This window comes from Osmerus mordax, chromosome 3, assembly GCF_038355195.1.
Source record: "Osmerus mordax isolate fOsmMor3 chromosome 3, fOsmMor3.pri, whole genome shotgun sequence".
Classification (NCBI taxonomy): domain Eukaryota; kingdom Metazoa; phylum Chordata; class Actinopteri; order Osmeriformes; family Osmeridae; genus Osmerus; species Osmerus mordax.
This window is the reverse complement of record NC_090052.1, coordinates 8,661,190-8,687,703: the sequence shown is the minus strand read 5'-3', so window position 1 is coordinate 8,687,703 and position 26,514 is coordinate 8,661,190. Positions and strand designations below refer to the sequence as shown.

Below are 26,514 nucleotides of genomic sequence, written 5' to 3'. Positions count from 1 at the left end.
TCTGATGAAATAAAGATTGAACTCTTTGACCTGAATGCCAAGCGCCATGTCTGTAGGAAACCAGGCACCGCTCATCACCTGGCCTATACCATCCCTACAGTGGAGCATGGTGGTGGCAGTATCATGCTGTAGGGATGTTTTTCAGCAGCAGGATCTGGGAGACTATTCATGATCGAGGGAAAGCTGAATGCAGCAATGTACAGAGACATCTTTGATAACCTGCTCCAGAGCGCTCTGGACCTTAGACTGGGGCAAATGTTCATCTTCCAACAGGACAACGGCCCTAAGCACACAGCCAAGATAACAAAGGAGTGGCTTCGGGACAACTCTGGCTGGGCCACTCAAGGACATTCACAGAGCCCAAACTTGAACCCGATTGAACATTTCTGGAGAGATCTGAAAATGGCTGTGCACCGACGCTCCCCATCCAACCTGATGGAGCTTGAGGCCCTGCAAAGAAGAATGGGAGAAACTGACCAAAAATAGGTGTGCCAAGCTTATAGCATCATACTCAAAGACTTGAGGCTGTAATTGCTGCCAAAGGTGCTTGAACACTTTATACATGTTATATTTTTGTTCATAATTTTGGAAAGTCTATTAAATATTAAACAAACTTTTCACCTGCGTGCGTGCGTGTGTGTAAGAAAAATTGAATTCCAGAATTATACAATTTTGGAATAAGGCTGTAACAACGTGGTGCCATAAAGTGAAGCCCTGTGAAAACTGTCCAGCTGCCATGAAGTTTCACATTGATACAGACCATCAGACAATTGTATACTTGATTCAACACAAACCAAGTGTGTTATATTACAGTACATTTAGTACACGCTCTTATCCAGAGCGACTTACAGTAAGTACAGGGACATTCCCCTGAGGTAAGTAGGGTGAAGTTCCTTGCCCAAGGACACAACATTATTTGACACGGCCAGGAATCGAACCAGCAACCTTCTGATTACTAGCCCGATTCTCTAACCGCTCAGCCACTTGACTTATATTATAGGCTGTGTGGTTTATTTATTTGGTCCGTTTGTCATTTGCTGATTAAAAGACTTTCACCTTAATTTTCAACCTGGTCTTGCATTGTTGACAGTAATTTGGATGGAGTTTGGCTACACACCTATACATCAATCATGTGAATAGATATCCAATGAGCTTGGCGAATGGGCAGGACTTTGATAAGGGGGCGGGAATTGCGAGCGCCAGACATTGACAGCGCAGTGTGTAGATGAATGTCAGGACTGTTGTGCATCGCTATTATGAATATGATTTAGCATGGAGAGAAATTGGAAGATAACACGGACTGAGATTATAAAATACTTTTGCAATGACCTTTACTGTACGGTCAGGACTTGATGATATCCGTATCAAGATTTGTCTGCAGATTACAGCAAACAAGTTTTGGGTACAACCACAGATTCTTTTTAAAAGTTCCACATTTGTCGGGACGAAAGAAAGGGGCCTGAATTCAGATCTCGTCCGGGTGAAGTTATTGCCTCCTTCTCTGGCTTGGTCGGCTAGGTTTGTTGCAAGCTAACTAGCTTAGTAGCTATCTTAACACAAGTTATTCACAGCTAACAATAGGCTACACAACTACCAAATGTAACCATATCATCAGATTTTTTAAATGGAAGTTTAAGAGTTAACATTAATTGAATCATCTATTTTATTTAACTTTCTAGCCTTGCAAAAACCTGGTATTGCTGACTAGCTTCCCTGTGAATTGTATGGCTTGGCACTTGTTAGCTGGCGAAGTACTGTACAGTAGCTAGCTAGGCTACTAGTACCGCTAACGGGCTAGAATTTCGTGGTACTAGCTACCACCTCCGGTCTTGACAGGTACACTAGCTTCTAGCCAGATTTTTCAGCTATCGGTTAAGGGAAATGTTTTTTGTTGAATCGACTCTATATCTGTCTATCTTTGCTAAACTGTTTTGGGGATATAAGCACAGCTAGCTAGTACTGGTAGCAGTAGGAATCTGGCTAACGAAGGTTAGCTGGTTTACGCCATTCGAACAATGTGATCGAACAGGACCCCAGGAGCTGTGTCCTACTAGCTAGTTTTGGCCGGTGATGCGATCTTGATAATTACATATTCGTGTAACCTAGCAGGTCATCAGTCTGACATTATCACAAAAATATGTACATTTTGTTCTCGAGAGTCGATACTGCCAAATTACACTTTATCTTACAGTCTGTTAATAAGGACTACAACAGTTAGCCATCTATCTTTATTGTCTAGCTAAATGTTTTAAAACTAGTTTTGGCTGAAAAAATATGAGGTGACTTGCTTTGTGCTGGTTATATAGTTGGTGTATCACTCCTTAAAGTTGGAGCGTATTTATCTATTTATTCATTTTTACCTCCGGACCTATTGGAAGGATGTTTTGCTATTCAACCCCTCCACCCCATTCTCGAAGGCCAGCTTGTTTTAAGTGGAAGTTCATTTGACACATTAGCTATGTTTACCTTTGTCATGACATGATGCCCTGTTGTGAGCTGAAATAACTTCACCCTGATCAACATTCAACTCTACTGGAACTATACAGAGGATAAGAAGTTTACCACACACTCCTCCTCCCTGCTAGTAAACGCCATCGCCAGACAGGTTCATGACATAACTTCCTTCGGGTTCTGAAACGTATATATTTTCTGATATATTTTTTTAAGAACCCCCACATTCTCTGCTTTCCTCACTGGGGCCCATCTGTACGTTCCCTCTCTGCCCTCTCCTCCTCCAACTTTGTGGGGGGCACCGAGGTGAGGGAAGATGGGCACCCAGGGCAGCCCAGTGAAGAGCTATGACTACCTTCTCAAGTTTCTGCTGGTGGGAGACAGTGATGTCGGGAAAGGAGAGATACTGGACAGCCTGCAGGATGGCTCTGCGGAGTCCCCCTATGCCTACAGTAGTGGTGAGACCAACATTTTCTTAAACATTCCAATGTTGTCATAGCCAGGCCTATACACTAGCTAGCTAATCACATCCTTACTTAGAAACATGTTTTTTGCTCCCCAGCAATTTGCACGTGTAGGCTGCATGTTGACAGTTTGCGCTCCTCCTCTCCAGAATGTTAAAGCTGTTTTAATACAAACACATTACTGACAAATTGCAACTAAATCCAGGCGCACGCAACACTGTTAAACACTTACATTCTGAGACTCTTTCATGACTGGGAGCTACAGGAGTCTGTGTTTGTGCTATTGATGAATACTAGACATTGTAGTTGGAGTGGTAGATGGCTATAATACAACATTTCAACAATATAGAAGCCGTTACAGCGCAGAGCTGTTTTTGACTTCACAGACCCAGAACAAGACCTGTACATGGGGGTGTACAAGCTTCTGCTTGCGGAATGAATGCTCTGTGACACGTTTGATATAACTTGAGAGGCTTCTCTTTATTCATGGTGTGCCAGGTATATAAGGTCTCGCATGCTATATCCTACTGCCTTGCTCCCCGGCCCCCTTGTGGTAGCCTCATCTCCATGCCCATAACATTACGCCATTAACTAGATCCAGTTACATGACATCTTCCTCCTTTTGAGTTGTAGGCTAATTAACGGCATTGAGCTAACGGAGTGCAGCATCTCTTCTTAACCCTTGTGCTGCCTTCGGGTCACATGACCCAAAGGTTCATAACGAACCATCTTTGTGTTTACCCAATTTTACCCAATACAAAAACAAATAAAAATAATTTTCTTTTAACCTTCGCAATGTGGGGGGTCTGAGACAGCCCAACGGTTAAAAGAAAATGCTTCACTTTGTTTTTGTATGCGGTAAAGTTGTCGCAATACGACGGTGGGTCACAATTACTGATGGGTCAGAATGACCCGAAGATAACACAAGGGTTAAAGATGCTGTAAAGTGGAATTGAAAATGAGTTTTAAGTTCATCACACCACAGAACAATGTGTTGTGAACTACCCATCCAAATTCGAATGGGAAAAACACACAAAGAAGTATGTTAAATTAGGCTTTGAAATCGTCTTCTTTGCTTGAGACTGGGGGGACGTTTTGCCTGAAGGAGCTGAAGCTCCGCCCCCTCGAATTTATTGAATTTAGCAACAACAACAACAAGCTAAAGTTAACAACAGCAACTAGCTAAATCAATTGCAGATATCAGAACAGACCTACAAGCAGTCTGAGTGTTTTGTGTTAATTACTTTGTCTTTGACAATCGTACTTGTCTTTGCATATATTTTATTTTATTGTATATTTTATTTAATTATAATTCCACTTAGTACTGCTAGTTTATGTACCAATAGTATAGATAGTCCACATATTTAAATTTGAGGTCCCTATATGTTTATTGTATGCACCTTCCTGCCAAAGCAAATTCCTTGTCTTTGCAAACTTTCATGGCGAATAAATCCCATTCTGATTCTGATACCAGCTGAGTAACAATGCAACCGTCTGTGATCTGACGTAGATGGGTCGCTGTGACGTAAAAAAAAACGTCAGGTTTTTGCCCCGCCTATACAAAACCTGAGCTGAAAACGGGAGAGAAACTGTTCAACGGTCTAACTCCACATTTCAGTGCGACAAAGTTTGCGCGCTTTGCACATGCTTTCAGGAACTAATTTCACATTAATATAATGTACTGAGAAGCAAATCATGGAATTAGCTTGACAGCATCTTTAAGAAAATGAACAGTTTACAGTGGAAATTAAATCTAACAGTAAGTGACTGAAACTCAAGCTCTCAGCTGTTGAGTTGAAAGTTATAACTCATAAGACACCTTTTATAAGCCTTAACATTAGCTTCTGTAAATGCTATGACTAAACAAGATCCACATCAAAAGTGTTTTAAACAATGAACATCCACATGTCTCCTTAAAATGTTAACAATAAACATCTGTCTTTTCTTTTAGTTTCTCCACATTTCACTTCCCTTTTTTTCTTCTAATTCGTACTTAAGGATATGGGGTAACCTGAGGTAATGAGGTAGACTACTCATGTACCTCCATAGCTGCTGGAGATTATTCTGCTCCATCAGGCAAGCTATGTGTTAATCACAAGTCTTTCAGTCTCTCTGGTGGACGGATAATTCTCCCCCGTGAAGACACACGAGCCTGAGCAGTGGTCTGTACCACGGGCCCCGGTGGAACAATCTGTCTAACAGGTGAATGTGGAGAATGTTCAGCCACCTGCGTGTCCTCTGTTGTGTCTGGCTCTTGTGTAGGAAGGAACGTCGGGCGCAAGTGTCACATGTTCCTCTGTAGTGTCCCATGGTCCGTTTGGATCAGGTAGGACCTCGGAGTTGGGTGTGGCATTTGGACTGTCCCTGTTGTCGTCCAGCCTGACTCACCATCAAGTTTCACTGTCACCCGGATTGAGAGGTAGAAGTTGTTTGGCACCGTGGCGTTTGTTGTAGGCACGCCTGTAGCTGGGAGTCAGCTTGGCGCACTTTTGTGACGTCGGGCCATTTTGGAGACAGTACTTTGTTGACTGTAGGCACTGTTGTTTTGATCTGTCGGCCCATCATCAGCTGAGAAGGACTGCAACCCGTGGCATGCAGCGGAGTAGCTCTGTAGCTCATGAGAGCCAGGAACAGGTCAGCCTGCCAGAGAATCCTTTTCGCCGTTTGCACTGCCCTCTCAGCCTCCCCATTGGCATGAAGGTAGTGGGGGCTGGATGTAATGTGTTTAAAGTCAGAAGTCACAGAAAAGTGTTTAAACTCCTTACTTGAAAACTGTCTTCCATTGTCTGTGTGTAGCTCGTCTGGACACCCCCACCTGGCAAATATGTTTTTCAGCCGAGCACAGGTGGTGTCACTCGTCATGTTGGGCAGATGGGCTATTTCAAGATAGCGAGAGAAATAATCAATAACGATCAGATAGTTCTGCTTTGCATACTCACAGATGTCCGCTCCAATCTTTTGCCAGGGCCTTTGTTGCAGCGGTGTCGTTATCAGAGGCTCCTTCCTCTGTGTTGGTCTGACCTCCATACATTCTGGGCATGTTGTCAGTAGGTCCTGAATCTCGCTCTCCAGACCAGGCCACCACACGCTCATGTGTGACATTTAGTGATGCCCTGGTGCCCATCGTGCAGACGTTGCAATATGTCACTTCTCATGCTGTACGGGATGACGCTACAGTCGCCATAAAGCACAAGACCTTCTGACACAGACAGTCTATTCCTCCACTGGTGGTATGCTCTTGCTTGAGCTGGAATGTTATTCACATGTTTTGGCCAACCTTCGATCACCTGTCTGCTCACCACTCACAGTTCTCTGTCCATGCTCGTCTCCTGCTTGATCCTGTCCAGCTTCAGCTGAGACACGGGACATGCTTCATACTGAGACATTGCATATTAGTTCACACACTTCACTGTGTATGAAGGGTAGTGGCTGTCTAGATAGTGTGTCAGCTACTGTCAGTGTTTTCCCCGGAACATACTCTTTTCACCCAAATAAACGTACAGATACGTTTATTTTTTTTACCCAAAAAATACACCCGGTACGTTCTTTTTTTGGACGGTACGTTTATTTATTTATTTTAAATCGCCTCGTTTTAACGTTAAAACGAGAGAACAGGTTACGGGACTAATCAAGCCGTTCAGACTATGTACGTTTTAGCTAGGCTAGATATTCTATGCTAAAGCCCGCCTGTCAGTACAGCTTTGCCGTCAAATTACTTACCTTAGAATGTTGACCAGGATCTCTTCTTATTTCGCAAATGCATTCACTGATAAGTACAAGATCTTAAAGGAAACGATTGACCTCAACAAGATTTGTTTCTTTTTGAAGAATTACATTTGGGAACGCAGGAGTGATCGGCGGCATTGTTTTTAACGTTACTTCCGCGTCCCCCTCAACCTCGTTAGGGTTAGAGGCGAATGCATAGCCAATAGCTAATGGCAGCAGCCCCCTAAAATGATTTTATTACTCGCTCAAATGCAAGTTATTGGTACCACAATTGCTTGAATGAAACAATCAAATTAAATGTATATTTAATAAACACAACGTAATAATGCCGCCAAATGTACAGTATCCATAGTGACAGTAGGATAGCTCGAGCAAGTCACATCACAGAATGACACAAACAAAAATATCCGTTTGGTGGTTACGTTATGACCAACGATTGACGTTTGTGGAACCCCCGAAAGTTTTTAACATAATGTCATATCATAACCAACCAGGGACGTTCCTGGAACGTCCCGAATGTCCCTCGAAAGTTATTAACATAATGTCATATCATAACCTTCCTGGAACGTCCTGAATGTCCCCCGAAAATTTTTAAGATAACGTTGTATCATAACCAACCAGGTTATGAAAGTTTAAATTTAAATGTCTATAACTGAATAAATTGTGACCTTTTAGGAACTTTAATAACGTCCTAAGGAAGGATAACGTCACGGTATAACCTATAGGGGACCAAATAGGAACGTCACCGAACGTCCCCAGGATGTCCCTTGTTAGCTGGGTTATTTTATTTATTTTTTGCCCCCCTAAGCCTCAGTCCATATTTGGACTACATAGACAACCTAGGTGTCAAAAGTTCGTCTTGGTAGCGATTGAGTTGCTTGTATTTTTATTTACGTTCCGTTGCACGGTTTAAGTAGAAATTAAGTTTTTGTAGCGAAAAGTGAAGCTAACGGTGGCTAACTTGCTAGCCACAGTCAATGACGCTACTTACTTCACTAACGTCACGAAAACTCGCGTGACTACCTCTAGCAGAACATTAGTTTATCAGCTTGTTAACTTCTGGGAGATAGCTAGGCTAACTGCTTTACTGCAAGGCAGCTGCAGAAACGCCACAAGCAAAGAGGCCAGGGTGATAACTATTTACTAATTTTACTTTGTGATATGACACACAATTGTGATGTGTAATGTACAATATAAGCTGATATTATTAAGGAAGTACATCTACTTTCGGAAACAGTAGTCTACTATTTCACTGAAGTATTAGCATCATGACATTAGCCTCTGTTGCCCGGGCAACACATACTACAGTGGTCTATGATGCATCTGTTTTCAATCGTTAAAATAAACATTCCTCACAAATACATTTTCGTTGTAGGATTTATTATGACATTACAAGTAAACGATTTGTTGGTGAAATTATCATTACCTGTGGTTTTCAAATCAGTGCAACGCTGTAGCCTACGCGAGACACACTACAAAAACATCTACACAGCTGTTTAGGAAGTCAAACGGTGACAGAACATGTTCGGCACTCCCCTTACTTAATTCAAAAGTCTATCTGACTACTAACCTGAACTTCATTGCCACAGCCTAAACTTTGTCAATCTGTTCATGAAAATAAGTAATTTCAGCCTAAACCGTACAACGGAACGTTAAATCGAATTCAACCAACGCAATCGCTACCAAGACGAACACAGCAGTAGTCTAGTACTGTACTGTACAGTAGTAGTACAATTTACCGGGGCAGCTTCTCCACACAAGGCTATATCGCATTTTGCATTGTTACTGACAATGATCGCTACCAGTGAGCTTTTTATGAATGAGCGATTTTCCACTAAATAAATGTAAAGCTTATTTACGTTTTTGGGGGCATATTTTCTCATATTTTCTCTTTTTTTCAGTTAGCAGATTGGTACTATTTGAATCGCGATTCCATTTTCTATTGTCGGTAAAGTCGTAGAATAATCTTCAAAGGGGGTTCTTTATTAATGAATGAATGCAATATGAGTAGGCTAAATGCCTGAAAATATCACGAGAAGGGAAAACTTAAAAGGACGTTTAAGTCATAGAGATTAGGTCAATTTTTACACCGGTCTGCCAAATTTATTCGTTTTGATTCAACGATGATGCTGCCTCTTGCAGGGGAAATGAGAATACATCTATTTCATTCTACACTTCACTCGTATTTTGAGTTGTAAATGAGCAGCAAAATAAAATATGCTTTTAAATCTATGTAATCATTATAAATAGTAAGTATGCATTTTTATATAAAATATACAGAAATATCAGTTGTTAAGATTTCATTAAAAAACGGACCCCAGTGGAACCGACGCAAGCAAGCACACTCTATAATTTCCCCAGAAATTGTACCCTCTCTAGTTCAATCATATTTTGACATACCAAAGTGAAATTGCGTATGGTACTTCAGAGTAATGTCCTGTTAAAGTGTCTGTTAGGTTTGTAAAATAATCAGTCAAAAGCATTTGATTTATTGACACATAGATATTGAGGAAATGTGGACATTTACATAAATACACTTTATGCAGTCATTTTGTATTTCATACCTTATTCCTGATCACCCTATATGAAGACATGTACCCTACACATGAAAAACCCTGAGTTAAGTCAATTTGACCTATGGTTTATGAGTGTAGGTTTTCCCAAGTTTTTACTGTACAGCCAAATCTATCATAGTGGACCAAATGGGTCCTTGAGGCTTTTTTGTTCTTAATCAGAAATAAGGCATGTACACCAAGTTTCAGAAGAATTGGAGCAATGGGGTGGAAATGCCATCACTTTGAAAATTCCTCATACCGGAAGAACCCTAATATAAATAAATAAAACCTGGTCCCAACACAACCTCTTCTCCTGTCTGGCCCCCCAATGGTGGAATCAACTCCCCACCTCCATCAGGGACACTGACTGTCTCCCCACCTTCAAGAAAAGGCTCAAGACGCACTTGTTCCGGGAGTACAACGACACTTAGGAATGATTGGCTGGACCTGATGTTAGTTTCCTCCAGGATGAATTGTTGGTTTGTTGTAACTGTCTTAAAATGATCGTACTCGCCATGAAATATATTATTGTTGCTTGCTTTTTTTCCACAGGTACACTCTTGCACTTTTGAGGTTCTTGCTGTTTAATTGTAACTTGTCTAACTACATGCTCTTATTGTTCTTCCCTTTGGGACTTATTTGGCTTTGACAATGTATGCTTCATGTTTGGCTACCTGCAATTTTTTTACCTGCAAAAATCTCGTTGTTATGATCAGTGACCTATGCAAGTTTGTAAAACTCTCTTTTGGAAGTCGCTTTGGATAAAAGCGTATGCTAAATACATAAATGTAATGTAAATGTAAAATAAAAGTCAAACTTTTCTGTCATCCTTACAACACTGTTTAAAATTATACCAATTTAAGATTAGTTTAATTATATCTCACCTAATGCCACATTCAACATTGTTATTTATTTTTATAGTCTGAGATAAAACACCTTTTTGTCCTTTTTTGTGTGTCACACTATAGGACAGAAATGCTAGTTTCCATTTAAGAGGAAGTACAACTTATTACAGAATAATAAAGAATATTGAATTTGTATTAACAATAAACAGTATCATGTATACCATGTTTTTAGAAAACCAAAACACTTTTCACCAGCAAAATAAACTTTGATCACCAAAAACCTACATTTTATTAATGTGTCTATTTATAAAGTAGTTAATAAAACCTTATTAATTATTTAAAATGCTTCTTAAAGAGACATTGTCCTCTTGTGTAACGTCAAGTCCTGCGGTGTGACAGTCAAAAAGGTGGACATAAGTTCATATTTGAACAACTATGAAATAAAAACTTTTAATGTTAGATGTCAGGGGCTTTACAGGGTTCTTCAGTAACATGACCTTGAATCTGGTCCTTCAACTAAATAAAATATTCTGTGGAATTGGCCATTTTAAAATCAGGATATGGCATATAGCTTTCAATGACAAATTGTATTAAGTTCCAAAACAAATAGGTGGATGAAGAAAACTATTGCCGTTTACTAAAATGGACACTTTATAATGATGCCTGGGGTGTTTATCAAAATTTTAATACTTTACTTTTTGTCATGCTTGAGACAGTCACACCATAGAATTTGTTTTTTGTAAAAAAAAAAAAAAAAAAAAAAAAGAATTAATAGCAAGGTGTATCAGCCACTTTGGGGCTCATACAATGCAATCAGTCGTCCTGATGTCATCAGTGGTGTGTCTTACTGAGGTGATCAGAAATGGCTGTGTTGGCGGTTTGACTCTGCTACATGCGATTATTATATGATTTATTATTAATAAATATAGATATATACTACGGATCTCCAGTCAGCAAAATAACACAAAGTTCAGAAAAATTAAGGAAAACATACCGCCTGTACCTCTTCGAAAATATTTAGGTAAATCAAAGCTAAATGTAGGCTAATAACATGTGCGTTGCACTTTTTTAACTAAAGCTAGCTAGCTACTGTTTTGGGGGAAAAACTTGCGCTGTGGGAGCCGTTGGAAATATTTACGCATCTAAATGTTAAATCTTAAAAGAAAAAGAAACACTGTCTGAACATTTCTGATCCAGTCAGTAGCCTAACAGCAACAGTATGGTACTGACAGCCATAGTGATCCTACTGTATGTGTATCACCAAGGGGCATCATATATTTTGTGAAGAACGCTGTTACTGCTTGAGTAATTTCGTACATGAATGGAGTTAGGCTTTGAAACATTTCGATCAGTGATCCTGTCGGCTGTTATTTGGCTTATTTGACACACTGGTGTTCAGCATTTTAGCTATGCATCAGCTTTGTGGTGTTTTTTTAGGGCCGAATTAGGTTGGTGGTGTTGCCCCTTGAGGTATGGAGGACCAAACCTGCCATATTTACAAATTAATGAATAAATAAATGTCCACATCCATATTTTACATTTATGTATGTATTTATTTTTGTATTCATGTATTTATTCATTTATTGATTGATTGATTTATTGATTTATTCATTAATTTATATATTCATTTATTTATTCATTTATTTATTCATTTATTTATTCATTTATTTATTCATTTATTTATTCATTTATTTATTCATTTATTTATTCATTTATTTATTCATTTATTTATTCATTTATTTATTCATTGTTCCCAATATGATAATGAGAGGAGGCCAGTAGGCGTGGAAACTGACATTCAGACATTGCAATCTATCCAGAGCCATAGATTCAATCTAGCTAACGCCTGGGACACACTGGCTGCGAAGCGCCCTGAAGCGCCACAATCTGCTCCGAATGGCGCGATGCTGTTCACACTAGACGCGCATTTCTCCACGCCGGTCACCAAGCCTTTCACCTTGTCTGAGCTTTCCTTTTATACATGTAAAGCTGACATGGTACATAAACATGGCATAGGCTACAGGCTAATTAGGCAACTTGTTGCTCCAACAACCGTCGCAACAGCATCCCATTCCCAACATAACGTGGCAACGTTTGGCTTTTGTTGCCGTAGTCTTTGTAAAATACGTGCTGTGGGGCATATCTCCATGTAGGACTAAGCTACATTTCATCTTCGATGATTAACTTTGTCATCAATCTTCACAAATTTCTCTTCTGCTTGATTAGGGGCTATGACAGATCGTCTATCTCGCTCTTACACACAGGACAAAAATGTTGGTTTGACAATCAACAATCAGCATTTTTTATTTTTTTATGTTTACATTTTGAGAATTGATCGGATATCGTTTTTATCAACAACATAGCCTACATGGACAGGCTGGCCTACCTCGTTGAAAACAAAGATTTAATTCACCATATGATATTTGGATAAACAAACATATTATAAAGATTTGACTACGTTAGTTGTGGGCTATCACTTAACACCCAACTTCACTATGCTGACCGGCCAACCATGTGTTTACCCCGATAAAAACGATATCCGATCAATTCTCAAAATGTAAACATTTAAAAATAAAAAATCCTGATTGTTGATTGTCAAACCAACATTTTTGTATTGTGTGTAAGAGCGAGATAGACGATCTGTCATAGCCCCCAATCAAGCAGAAGATAAATTTGTGAAGATTGACGACACAAAGTTATTCATCGAAGATGAAATGTAGCTTAGTCCTACATGGAGTTGTATGCCCCACAGCACGTATTTTACAAAGACTACGGCAACAAAAGCCAAACGTTGCCACGTTATGTTGGGAATGGGATGCTGTTGCAACAGTTGTTGGAGCAACAAGTTGCCTAATTAGACTGTAGCCTATGCCATGTTTATGTACCATGTCAGCTTGACATGTATAAAAGGAAAGCTCAGACAAGGTGAAAGGCTTGGTGACCGACGTGGAGAAATGCGCGTCTAGTGTGAACAGCATCGCGCCATTCGGAGCAGATTGTGGCGCTTCAGGGCGCTTCGCAGCCAGTGTGTCCCAGGCGTTAGCTAGATTGAATCTATGGCTCTGGATTGATTGCAAAGTCTGAACGTCAGTTTCCACGCCTACTGGCCTCCTCTCATTATCATATTGGGAACAATGAATGAATGAATGAATGAATTAATAAATGAATAAATAAATGAATATATAAATCAATCAATAAATCAATCAATCAATAAATGAATAAATAAATGAATACAAAAATAAATACATACATAACTGTAAAATATATGTAACTATTGAATGACAATTGTGCATTAATGAATACATATATTCGTTGATTTCTGTCTAAATGCATGTATGTGGACATTTATTTATTCATTCATTCATTTGTAAATATGGCAGGTTTGGTCCTCCATATTGAGGTAGCAACGTTAGCCAGGCAGGTTTTGCACCATACTTGACACTGCGCAGCATCCTTTTCAAAGGCAAAATTGGCAAAGTGTCTGTAGTGTCAGGTTATGTCGAGCCTGAGGCCATCGTACAGGTCAAGGTAAAGTGTAACGTACACCAAAGTAAAATCGCAGCCTTTGCGATTACAAAATCTTGTTTTGTCACATTGCGATATAATCGCAAATGCAATTAATCGTTCATAATTCAGAGTGTGCACGGAGAGAGGGGGCTGTTCACAGACGGGTCTGTTGTAGTGAGTGAGAGAAAACGCGAGCGGGACAAGAAGGGGCTGAGCGAATAATATTTTAGTTAATATTAGCCGACAATCACTGCGCTCTGTCATGTTACAGAAAGCTTTGACAGAAAGATTCTGTCATGTGACAGAATCTTAGCTTTCCAACAATATATGCACAGCAGTTTTGTGCATTGCGTAGTTTAGTACCCAATAATCCTACAGCCCGCCTGCGGACCGTGGCTTTTGTCTCTCCATCTTTCTTTTTCTCCTTCTCTTTCCTGGCTCTGTTTTGTTCCTTCCTCTCCTCCTTCCATTTATTGTTGTCAGCTCCTCATCTCTTTAACATTAGAAGCACCAAGCAGGGGTCATTTGGGCCTAGTGAAGAGAAAAAAAAATCGCACACGATCACATTTCAGGAATTTCTGCTTTCTTGACCGTCCCCATCCTGCATGTTTTAGATGTTTCCCTGTGAAGACGTATTAGATAGTACCCAATTGCTGTGAAAGTACCAAGTCAATTAAGTGAATAGCTAAGTACAAGTTCAAGACAAAATCAATGTATTTATTATACATCTATAAGGTGCAGGTGTCTGTTACACGTTGAGCATCTCAGAACACTGGACAATGAATATAGGAACTCAAGGGAGTTCCTATATTCACAATATGGGAGGATACGGGACAATTAGCATAGCCTTCGCAAGCTCAGAAAAAGGGGCACTGCATGCTAGATAGCTTTTGTTTAGGTCTTAACCCTTGTGCTGCCTTCGGGTCACATGACCCAAAGGTTCAGAATCAGAATCAGAAAGGGATTTATTCGCCATGAAAGTTTGCACAGACAAGGAATTTGCTTTGGCAGGAAGGTGCATACAATAAACATATACCTAAAATTTAAATATGTGGACTAACTATACTAAGGGTACATAAACTAGCAGTACTAAGTGGGATAAATATAAGTTGCCGTAAATTACAATATAAAAATACAAAAATACAAATATTACAAAAAATACAAATACATAACAAACCATCGTTGTGTTTACCCAATTTTACCCAACACAAAAACAAATAAAAATAATTTTCTTTTAACCTTCGCAATGTTGGGGGTCTGAGACAGCCCAACGGTTAAAAGAAAATGCTTCACTTTGTTTTTGTATGCGGTAAAGTTGTCGCAATACGACGGTGGGTCACAATTACTGATGGGTCAGAATGACCCGAAGATAACACAAGGGTTAAGATAGGGCTCTTAGAAATGGCCTTGACCCTCCTCCTATTTTCCTTGTTCAAAGTAGCGTGGCATTATACACTTTGGTAATATTGTGACCTTGAATCATTAGCCAATAAAGTCACCAAACTGATATGTGTGTCAGGTGAATTAGTGGATGCTCAAACTATAGTTTGCAATCAGTAGGTCTATTGAAGGAGCCATTGAAATTGTCTCAAACATTCAAGGGACTGATAGTTATTGTTCTTTTTTTATTGACAGGGCACGGTCCAAGCATTTAAAAAATGATAAGTGTATTAGTTTGGTACTTCTAAGAGCTACTATCTCTGCTTGCTCTCCCGTTTATCCTGCTCTCAAATGTTTGCTCCCTGAACAATAAATTGAACTGTGGCTTGTGAGTTTACATCAACACGAAATGGTGCCAAAACTCTAAGGTACTTTCTAATTAGGCTACTGCTCGTCGCTGGTGGAGCTTATGACTGTCGTGTTCACACTTGTAGTTCGGTTCTCTTGGATCTCTTGGTCCGGATCAATTCATTTTATGATATCCTACATTTAGTCCTGGTTCGCAAACAGAGCAATCGCATCAAAGTTTTTTTCATCAAACCAAACTGCCAAGTGTGAACACACCCTTAGATTCAGACTATTTTATTTACCTCTGGAATTTACAACTGTTCTGTGAGGCTACATTTCCCCAGTGCAAACGCTAAGGAGGCGCTCTGTGAACTATAGAGTCATCAGCGAATTGTTCAATCCCCCCCCCCCCCCCCCCCCCCAATACTTGGACCGTGACTTGTCAATAAATAAAGAACAATTATGGTTTTGCCAGGATAACTGGATCTATCAGACCCTTGACTGTTTATGATGTCCCTGTATGTAAATATATGCTACTGACAGGCTGACCCACTAACCCAAAACTCCCTTTGCCGGGTCTCTACACTAGTTTTGACTGGAGACAACAAAGTCATTTTTAGACAACAAACGTTCTAATGAAATAATTACAGACTAACAACACGAAAATTAAGGACAGATTAGCGAAGGCAAGTTTGTTTTTTGACCTTCCCTTTAGCTCTGTGCAAGAAGCGCCGTCTAGCGACCATTACGTGTCAGTAATAAAGTACCTGTCTGTAGACTCACGGGGCAATTTGAGTAAAATGAGGGGTATAAGCGCTATAAGTAGGGGAAAATGGCTTGGCACTTTTAGTTTTAAGGGGAGACTACAGGTGAATAGTCCCCCAAAAATCCAGATTTTTATTTGGCTATGTATTTGAATAGAATACCACATAAAATGAAAATAACAAAAGATATTACAAAATCCCTCTGAAAATGGCTAGCTAAATTCTATGGCTTGACCTATTATGAGCCAAGAGTAGCTTGGCATGCATGCTGGATGTCATTTTGATAAAATTGCTGTTAAACATTTAGAAGTGTTAGAACGGGTTCTCTCTGGCTTTGTGTTCCCCCCTCACTGCGATGACAGTAAATAGCAATACATGATTTAGCTAGCCATATAATTGAAAGAATAAGCTTTTCAACAAATACTATTTAAGTAGGTTATTTCTTAAATTGCTGAGACAAATTAAAATGAAAACCGACAGGAAAACAGACGAGGATTTAAGGTTTTGTTTACTTGGCGAAGGTTGTATGAAATCATAAAAATGAACGATTTAGGGTTCCTCCGGTAGGAGGGAACCTATTGTATTTGTTAGTTTTATTAGGGTTCCTCCGGTAGGAGGAATATATATTTATTTATTATTTATTTTCGCACCCCTAAGGATCCCTCAATATTTGGACTACATAGACAACGTCGGTGTCAAAAGGTTCGTCTTGGTAGCGATTGCGTTGGTTGTTTTTTTATTTACGTTCTGTTGGTTGGTTTAAGTTGAAATTACGTTTTTGTGGCGAAAAGTGAAGCTAACGGTGGCTAATTTGCTAGCCACAGTCACTGACATTACTAACGTCACGAAAACATGCGTGACTACCTGTAGCAGAACATTCGTTTCGCATCTCATTAACTTGGGGGATAGCTAGGCTAACTATAGCTTTACTGCAAGGCAGCTGCAGAAACACCACAAGCAAAGAGGCCAGGGTGATAACTATTTACTCATTTTACTTTGTGATATGAAACAAAATTGTGAAATGTAACGTACAATATTAGCTGATATTATTAACGAAGGCCAACATCTATTTTCCGAAACGGTAGCGTTAGTCTACTATTTCACTGAAGCATTAGCATCATGACATTAGCCGCCCGGGCAACACATACTACAACGGTCTATGAAATAAACATTCCTCACAAATAAATGTTTGTTTTTGGATTTATTATGACATTACATAACAAGTAAACATGAAACACAATTGTGAAATGTGTACGCTGATATTAGATCTAATGTACAATGAGGAAGCTAACAAATAACACGAGCAGGTAGTAGCAGTGCTACGAGTATTATGCTAGGTTGCTAGGTAACGGAAGCTAACTAAAGCTCTAGCTTCCGTCTCGAAAAAGAGTCTGGTGAGAGCGTTGGAAACATTTAGAACTCACGCGTCTATCATCATCATTGTACCTACCATCATTTTTGAAGCGTGTCATTAAAAGCAGCATCATGTACATTGTAGCCTACATTGCGAGCTAACGGTGTCCGATAGCCTACTTTATGCTATAAAAATAGCGATAGCTATTAAATAACTCTTCATGGGCTTATTGACAAAGTAAATTCTGAAAAGTAACATTTTCTAAATATAGGTTACGTTGCAAGAAATAGGCTATTGAAGTCACTCATTGTTTTTTACCCATGGGAGTCAATGGCATGCAATGTGGTGCTACAGGCCACGCCCCAATTGTCAATTTTCAAAGTGATGGTATTTCCACCCCAAAATGCCTAAAACTTGCTATACATGCTAATTTATCAGGGGAAACCATACAGTGGTGACCCATACAGTCGGCATGTACGGTGAACATTTTGAAAAACGTACCAATATCTTCTCATGAACCATGACTCCAATTGACTAAAAATTCGGCCACATATGCAGTTATGCTAGTTTGGAACCACAAGAGCTATGGAAATACATGTCTGTGTCAAGTCAACAATAGGGTTACTCCGGTTGGAGGAAACCTATTGTTTTTGTTAGTATTCTTATTATTAGGGTTCCTCCGGTAGGAGGGAACCTATTGTTTTTGTTAGTATTCCTATCATTGTTATTTTTCCTTTTCTCCGCTAAATGGCTCAATAGCTCAAAAAGTCCTCGACCCGATTTTTTTCCAATTTGGCCCAATGATACAACAGGTCACTCACTACTCCCAGACGGCTAGTGGCCCATGTACACCCATAGGTGGCGCTATAAGCCACGCCCAAAGTCTACGTGATTTCCCCAGCGCCCCCTTTCTCCAAAATGGCTGAAAATTGGTATACTTGCCTTATTTCTCATGGGGAACAAAAAAGCCTCAAGGACCTATAAGGTCCGTCATGATAGATTTTGCTGTACTGTCCCAATTTGGTACAACCTTCAAAACCCTTCTCCTCATGAACCATAGATCCAATCGACTTGAAATTTGTTACAGATTTGTAGAAATACATGTCTTTCTATAGGGTGAAATTGAATAAGGAATGCAATACCCCCACCCGTCACCTACGGTCTTCTTCAGACAACCGCCTGGTGGTCCCACCGCTCAAGACCGCCCGGTCCCAACACAAGCTCTTCTCCTGTCTGGCCCCCCAGTGGTGGAATCAACTCCCCACCTCCATCAGAGACACTGACTGTCTCTCCACCTTCAAGAAAAGGCTCAAGACGCACTTGTTCCGGGAGTACAACAGTACTTAGGAATGGTTCGCTTGACCCGATGTTAGTTTCCTCAAGGATCACAATGACTCTTGCTCAGAGACTTGTTGCACTTGTGGTTAGTGGTAAAATTGTTTGTACTCGCTGTGATATATTGTTTTTTATTATTGTTGCTTGTCTTTTCTTTCCACAGGTACACTTGCACTTATAGCAGTTCATGTTGTTTAATTGTAACTTGTTTAACTACATGCTCTTATGGTTCTTCCCTTTGGCACTTACTTTGGTTGTTCACAATGTGTGCTTCATGTTTTGGCTACTCGCAATGTTTTGTGGCTATCTCGTTGTTATGATCAGTGACCTATGCACTTTGTAAAGCTCTCTCTTGGAAGTCGCTTTGGATAAAAGCGTCTGCTAAATGAATAAATGTAAATGTAAATGCAATACAAAATGGCTGAAAGAAGTGTATTTATGTAAATGTCCAAATTGCCACGATATCTTTGTGTTAATAAATCAAATATAATTTTGATTGATGGTTTTTCAAACCTTTGTGCCTTCAAGGTGACATCATTCTGAAGTACCATATGCAATTTCACCTTGATATGTCAATATATGATTGAATTCAATTGAATGGCTCCACAGCGTGCGCACACTCATCCTGCCCCTTGACACACTAGCGAGCATGGCTATACACACACACATGCTTTCTGATAATTGTGTGCTGACCAAGCCCCCACCCTCGGTTTTTAGCTCCTGTTTCATTTTGCTTCCAATCGCAGCTCGCCATTACGAATATAAATTCTTTTTCGGCGGCCATTGTTGTTTTCAACTGGAGACGCCTGATAGCCGTGTTGGAGGCAGCCACGTTCGGTAAGTCCTATTTACACATTTTAAGATAGAATCAATGATTGGGTTTGTGAAAGTACACTACTCTTGAATTATGGTGAAGGTTTGAGCACTTTAAGACCTTTAGATCGTGAGTTTGAAGTGTCGGAAAACCGAACTCGAAAAGTAGCTAGCTCTAGCTTTTTTCCTCTGTGTTTTTAATTAATCATTTTGCATCTCGGCGAATTATTCATCAAAAAGGACGAGGAGGGCAGCCTTTAAGAGAAAAAGCAATTCCCCACAGACTTGTCGGCTCAGAATTTTGATTTGGGGCGTGAAAGTCTTTGTAATAAGCCTATGCGCCAGGGAGACCGCATAGGCTTAGGCGGCAGCCATGTTTTGGTCGCATCATGTTCATAAGTTCACCATTTTGCAGTTAGGTCTACACGAAAAAGGTTGAGGAGGGCAGCCTTTAGGAGATGTGGGAATTGTGCTTTTAGCCAGATGCTCCGATTATTTTTGTGATTTGTGGACTTGCAATTGGAGTGATACTGCGTCCCGGGGGTACATTGTTTTGACATTAGCCTCAGAGTCAGACTCGGCTCGCCTACTTGCGGTGTGTAAACAGTTTTGTAATTCACTCAATTCTACTCCAAAAACGGGAGGGCTGCTTTTTGTAGACAAGAGCCTGCTAAAGATAGCCAGTATATCTGATTTTTCAAGGCGAGCCTGTTTCATTCGTCATATGCCCTGAGAAAGCGACCTACGTTAGCCAGGCTAGTTTTGCCAATTTCAGTAAGTCAGGCTATTTAAAGGTCTCCGACTGTCAGCATCACTGTTTACAGGCAAAGGTCGAGCTGGGCCCCGTTCGTCGTAAGGGTTGAAGCTAAGTTAATCAATTGTCCCTTTAGCCCGTTAACATTAGCGAGATGAGTGAGAATAGCAAATATCGGTTCGTCAACGGCTGATCCGCATCCAAATCATGTGGTTAATTTCAATCAGGCTAAACTTATCAGGGAAATTGCACGTGCACGTCCTACTTCAAAAGGCAGGAAAGGTCGATCACCAAAACCGTGATTTTCTAACGGTATGATGGCGGAAAATACAAAAGAGAGAGCGGTGATAGGCTATTCTCGCCATCCGAGCAAAACTATTATAATGAGTCACTATAAAACAATAAGCATATATTATCATGGCTAAGTCAAACACCGCCACCGCTGCCAGAGCAAGACAAGCAGCTTGGCAAAAAATTGCCAATAAGCTAAATGCGAAAGTTTTGGGGAAATGTATAGGCTCATTTTAAGTGCCTCATTACCCCAATCAATCAGATCACATTTCTTTAAATGTGCCTGCTGGTATAGGCTTAATGGAAATTAATAATCGAATGAGATCTTGCTAGCGAAAATAATGATCTCAACTCTTTCAGAATAAGTAGGCTAGATAAAAACAAGGCCAAAGAGTATCTAATTGATACGAATTCATAGACAATTATGAGGATATCCTGCGCTTATATCATGTAGGCCTACTATATATGTGCATTTAGGCCTATGTGTAAATCCCTCTTTGATTTAATTGACTGGGACATGGCCAGGGGATATGATGAATTGATTCATCAGCTGGTTAAGCGCCAAGTACACTTTTCTTACAGCAACGCATGCTGCGCCTTTACCAATGTTTTCTGCATCGCCTATACTGTATAAAAATGTAGCCTATAGCCTACCTGACGCAAAAAACCTCAAGGCTATGCAGTCTGAAGAACAGTTAAAGTTTCAAGTAGCTTTATTGTCAATTTCTTCACATGTCAAGACATAAAAAGGAATCGATATGACGTTTCCCACTCTCCCACAGTGAAACATATAAAAAGCACAGGCACAACAGATAAGACAAGACATTTCGTAAAACATAGCGTTACATATTCACATACAGCAGCATAAGCTCATAATAAAGCATAAAGCTTGCTGCGGCGTGTGATATTTGCAATGTACGGCAATGTAGAAGGTCTTGCAAATAAATGAGTCCTTGTCGGCTGAATCGATATCGCTCAAACAAGAACTCATCCGTGTGAAATAAACGATCTTGGCAATCACGAAGAACTCTATTGGTATGGAAAGCTAATCGAACTAAAATATAGCTCCTTGGTCAACTGGGTCTCTCAAAAAGGGAGCTGCCATGTTATTTTCCGGGGGTGTGGCAAGCTTATCCAGCTACACTTACGTTAGCCTGCTCTGGAGCAGGTTAGTGCTAATTGATATGTTACTATGGTGATTTATCGAAAGTTGCTTCCAAGAACCAAAAAGAGGGGCGTTTTTTATCTTAGCCTGAAAATTAGCTCGCTAAACTGCTTAGCGAGCTACGACGAATACCCCCCTGGTCTTTTGTCAGATGTGTATATATTGACCAGTTTAGAGCTAAATACCCCTGCCAGAGCCTGGAATCGAACCTGTGTTTTGAGTGGCTTTGCATGGGTCTCCATCAGGTCAACACATTTGGATTCAAGTTCAAGTAATGCCACTGCATTTCACAGTCAAAACTGTAGTTTATGTCAAGTGTAGATGGAAAAAGCCCTGCCTGCCAGCCCTCCAGAGACAGATAGTCATCCCACAGACACAGTAGCTCTGCAGACTGCTTTTTTGAGGACATTGATGAAAAAGGAAAAAACAGAATTTTTTACTTTGATTAAAGTCAAAATGTTTAATCCTTTCCATGTCCCAGTATGCCAAGCTGCTGACTTTTAGTGTCTTAAGTGATTAAACCAGTTCAAGTGATAGACTTTTGACCTGAATCCAATGATTATTCATCTGAATAAAAACCACTCAAGAGAAGTACTGCTTCTTTATTAATAGTATTTATGTATATATAATTGCGCAGCTCCCCCTGTCAATGATCTAGCATCTCCTCAGCACCTGTATTAAAAATTCTCTGGCGCCGTCCCTGCCCAGGGTTGATTGTAACTGGTGTTGGAAAACACATATAGTAGGGCAGAATAGAGGGACTGGGCAAAGGGTGCTGGTGTGGAAAGTCCCCAAAAACAGAATGGGCAGAAAATATTACATTTACATTTATTCATTTAGCAGACGCTTTTATCCAAAGCGACTTCCAAGAGAGAGCTTTACAAAGTGCATAGGTCACTGATCATAACAACAAGATAGCCAAAAAACATCGCGAGTAGCCAAAACATGAAGCACACATTGTGAACAACCAAAGTAAGTGCCAAAGGGAAGAACCATAAGAGCATGTAGTTAAACAAGTCACAACCAAACAACATGAACAGCTATAAGCGCAAGTGTACCTGTGGAAAAAAGCAAGCAACAGTAATAAAACAATATATCACAGCGAGAACCAAAAATTTAAATCAGTTACCACTAACCACGAGAGCAACAAGTCTCTAAGCAAGAGTCATTGTGATCCTTGAGGAAACTAACATCGGGTCAAGCGAACCGTTCCTAAGTAAGAAAGTCCCCAAAAACAGAATGGGCAGAAAATATTAGATGACATTGTATCGAGGCCCAATTGGAGAAGAAGCCATAGGATATTTACAATTGTAGTAGGCCATTAGATCTGTTTTAAAAGTTCAGGGGTGTAATTTGTTGGATATGAAGCCCCCACCCTCCACTCCAGAGACAGTTGGTGACAGAGAGGTGCAGACATTAAGTTAAACATAGTCATGAGTTAAGAGTAGAGTAAAAAATACAGATCCCCTTTCTGAATAAAGTTCGACTGATCTGATTTGTTGATTTCTGTTGCTATGAAAACCAGTTTAGCAAAGCTAACTAACATTGTTTTTAGCTAGCTTGCATTACCATTCAATAACTAACAAAACATTAGTACAAATAGCTTGCTAATCGAGCAGAACTTGTTAATGCAGGAGACTCAGAGACCTTAGCACGTCAGTAGCATCTCGTCATATCACGCAGTCGGCCTACAGCTAGATAATCAGCTGTCAGCGCTCTTGAGTACACAGCATGCAGTGCGGCATGTCAAAAAAACGCAAAGACTTGTGGAAAATAGTTCGGTTACAACGGCCATGCGAGGGATTTCAGTTGTTGTGTTCGTTCAGTTAGATGTTTGTAATGTTATTGTTTGTTAGTTAATATAATCTTGTTGGTCACCCTGAGTGTGCATGTCGTATAGTTTAACGGGAACAGAGAGTCGGCCACTTTATTATCAGAGACTACCCTCGCAAGGAGCTGGATGTGGGCTGTACCCTAGCCAATTGCCTATGAGGCTATTCTTGAGATCTACTCAAGGAGAAAGTGAATATACGTGGTTTTCAAGCGATCTTTGAGAGAGTTTGAAAACAATGTTGCGGTTGATATGTATTGATTGTGGGAGGTAATTTTTGGACTACATCTAAACCTCATGCGGCTGCTGCAGCATTTCTGCTTTGGCATGACATGCGCTGGGAGAGAGGGAAACAGCATGAATAGGGATAGTGTGCGGGTAGATGTGTCTTTATATAGGGTGAAATGGAATGAGAAATGCAATACAAAATGGCTGAAAGGGGTGTATTTATGTAAGTGTCCACATTGCCTCAATATGTTTGTGTCAATAAATCAAATATAATTTTGACTGATGGTTTTTCAAACCTTATTGGCTTCAAGGTGACATCATTCTGATGTACCATGCGCAATTTTATGCAATTTTACCTTGAAATGTCAACCGTTTCTTAACCTTTGTCCCAAAGCTGACCAAAGCTCATACTCTGCCCTTTCTACTCATACAATCTCAACAGTTGGTGTGTAGCAGAGAGGATAGAGAGACTGACTTGTGACCTTATGCTCATTAGTTCAAATCCCCATTCAGCCTATTGTTGTTGGCCAAACATGAAGTAGTTTTGCTCTCTTGTTGTCCAATTCTCCATCTTCAACAGTGTACATGTTTATAATATTTTGCCATTTTGCGGAGGAACCCGCATCGCTGCTTGCTCCTATATTTAGGGTTCCTCCGGTAGGAGGATTAATTATTTTTCGGCGGCCATTGTTGTCAACTGGAATTGCCTGATAGCGTGTTGGAGGAAGCCACGTTTGGTAAGTCCTATTTTTACACATTTTAAGCTAGAATCAATGATTGGGTTCGTGAAAGTACACTACTCTTGAATTATGGTGAAGGTTTGGGCACTTTGAGACCTTTAGATCGTGAGTTTGAAGTGAGGGAAAACCGAACCGAAAGCCTTTTCCCTCTGTGTTTATAATTAATGAATCATTTAGAATCTCGGCGAATTCTTCATCAAAAAGGTAGAGGAGGGCAGCTTTTAGGAGATCAAGCGATTCCCCACAGACCTACAGGCTCAGAATTGTGATTTGGGTCGTGAAAGTCTTTGTAATTGGAGTGAGTTCGGATGCCAGGGAGACTGCATAGGCTTAGGCGGCAGCCATGCTTTGGTCGCGTCATGTTCATAAATTCACCATTTTACAGTTCGGTCTACACCAAAAAAGACGAGCAGGGCAGCCTTCAAGAGATGTGGGAATTGTGCTTTTAGCCAGATGTTTTTTTTGTGATTTGTGCAAAACGTGCAAGTGGAGTGAGACTGCGTCCCGGGGATACTGTACATTGTTTTGACGTTAGCCTCAGAGTCAGACTCAGCTCGCCCACTGGCAGTGTGTAAACAATTTTGTATTTCACTCAATTCTACTCCAAAAACGTCAGGGAGGAGAAAACGACCTACGTTAGCTAGGCTAGTTTTGCTAATTTCACTAGGTCAAGCTATTTAAAGGTCTCTGACAGTCAGAATCACTGTTTACAGGCAAAGGTCGAACTGGTCTTTGGTCAGATGTGTATATTGACCAGTTTCGAGCTAAATACTCTTGCTAGAGCCTGGAATCGAACCAGTGTTTTGAGTGACTTTGCATGGGTCTCCAACACATTTGGATTCAAGTTCAAGTAGTGCCACTGCATTTCACAGTCATAACTGAAGACTGTATCAAGTGTAGATGGAAAAAGCTTCATTTCACTACTGACATGGACCCTTTCTTCACTTTTACAGGTCATGCAGAGGGCTGCTCAACAGAGTGCAACAGAGCATGCTGAGAGCAACAACAGAGGACGCTCAGTGTAACAGAGGATGCGACAGAGGATGCTGAGAGCAACAAAGACCCCTTGCTGGACTACCCCTCTCTACCTGGACAGCTTCTCTTCAGCCCTGCCCCCAAGACAGCTTCATCCAGCTGGCCTGCCCTGCCTGCCTGCCCCTGCCTTGATATCTCAAAAGATCACTGAATTACAGCTGTTTAAACTTCAAACACATCTTATAATGCTTACCACAGGACAAATAGCTTACTTTTCTATACAGTAACTGACCACAATGGTTCTCAACACTGAGAATAGCTCAGTAGGCTAAGACAGTGCACTGCAAGGAGCAAGGTCACAGGTTTTAAATCCAGCCACAGTCTTTTGGCCTGTCATAATTTTGATTATCTGTTTAGTTAAACAGGATGACATCATTCTGAAATACCATGTGCAATTTCACGTTGAAATGTCAACCGTTTCTTAACCTTTGTCCCAAAGCTGACCAAAGCTAATACTCAAATCACACAGCTAGATAATCAGCGTCAGCGCCCCTTGGGTACCCAGCATGCAGTGCGGTATGTCAAATAGGCAAAGACTTGTGGAAAATAGTGCGGTTACAACAGCCGTGCGAGGGATTTCAGTTGTTGTGTTCATTCAATTAGATGTTTGTAATGTTATTGTTTGTCAGTTAATATAATCTTGTTGGTCACCCTGATTGTGCATGTTGTGTATTTTAATGGGACCAGAGAGTTGGCTGCTGTACTGCCATAGCCTATTCTCGCAAGGAGCTGAACATGAGCTCTGCCCTAGCCCAGTTGCCCACATGACTATTGTTAATTGTGCATTGACTGAAAGAGATCAACTCAAGAAGAGTTACAATATATGTGGTTAATCAGCCATCTTGGGGATAGTTTGAAAAGAGTACTGTGGTTAAAATGTGTCAATTGTGGGAGGCATGTTTTTGAACTACCTCTAAACCTCATGCGG

At 40.4% G+C, this 26,514-nt stretch overlaps 1 protein-coding gene across 1 annotated transcript in view; it reads left to right on the top strand.

Moving 5' to 3' along the window:
- The first annotated feature begins 1,240 nt into the window (after positions 1-1,240).
- Positions 1,241-26,514, top strand: part of rab40c (RAB40c, member RAS oncogene family) — a 48,960-nt gene continuing 23,686 nt past the window's right edge. The window contains exon 1 of the mRNA XM_067232411.1: positions 1,241-2,909. Within this exon, the coding sequence (XP_067088512.1) occupies positions 2,768-2,909 (142 nt within the window). The 5' untranslated portion in view covers positions 1,241-2,767. The remainder of the gene's footprint in view (positions 2,910-26,514) is intronic.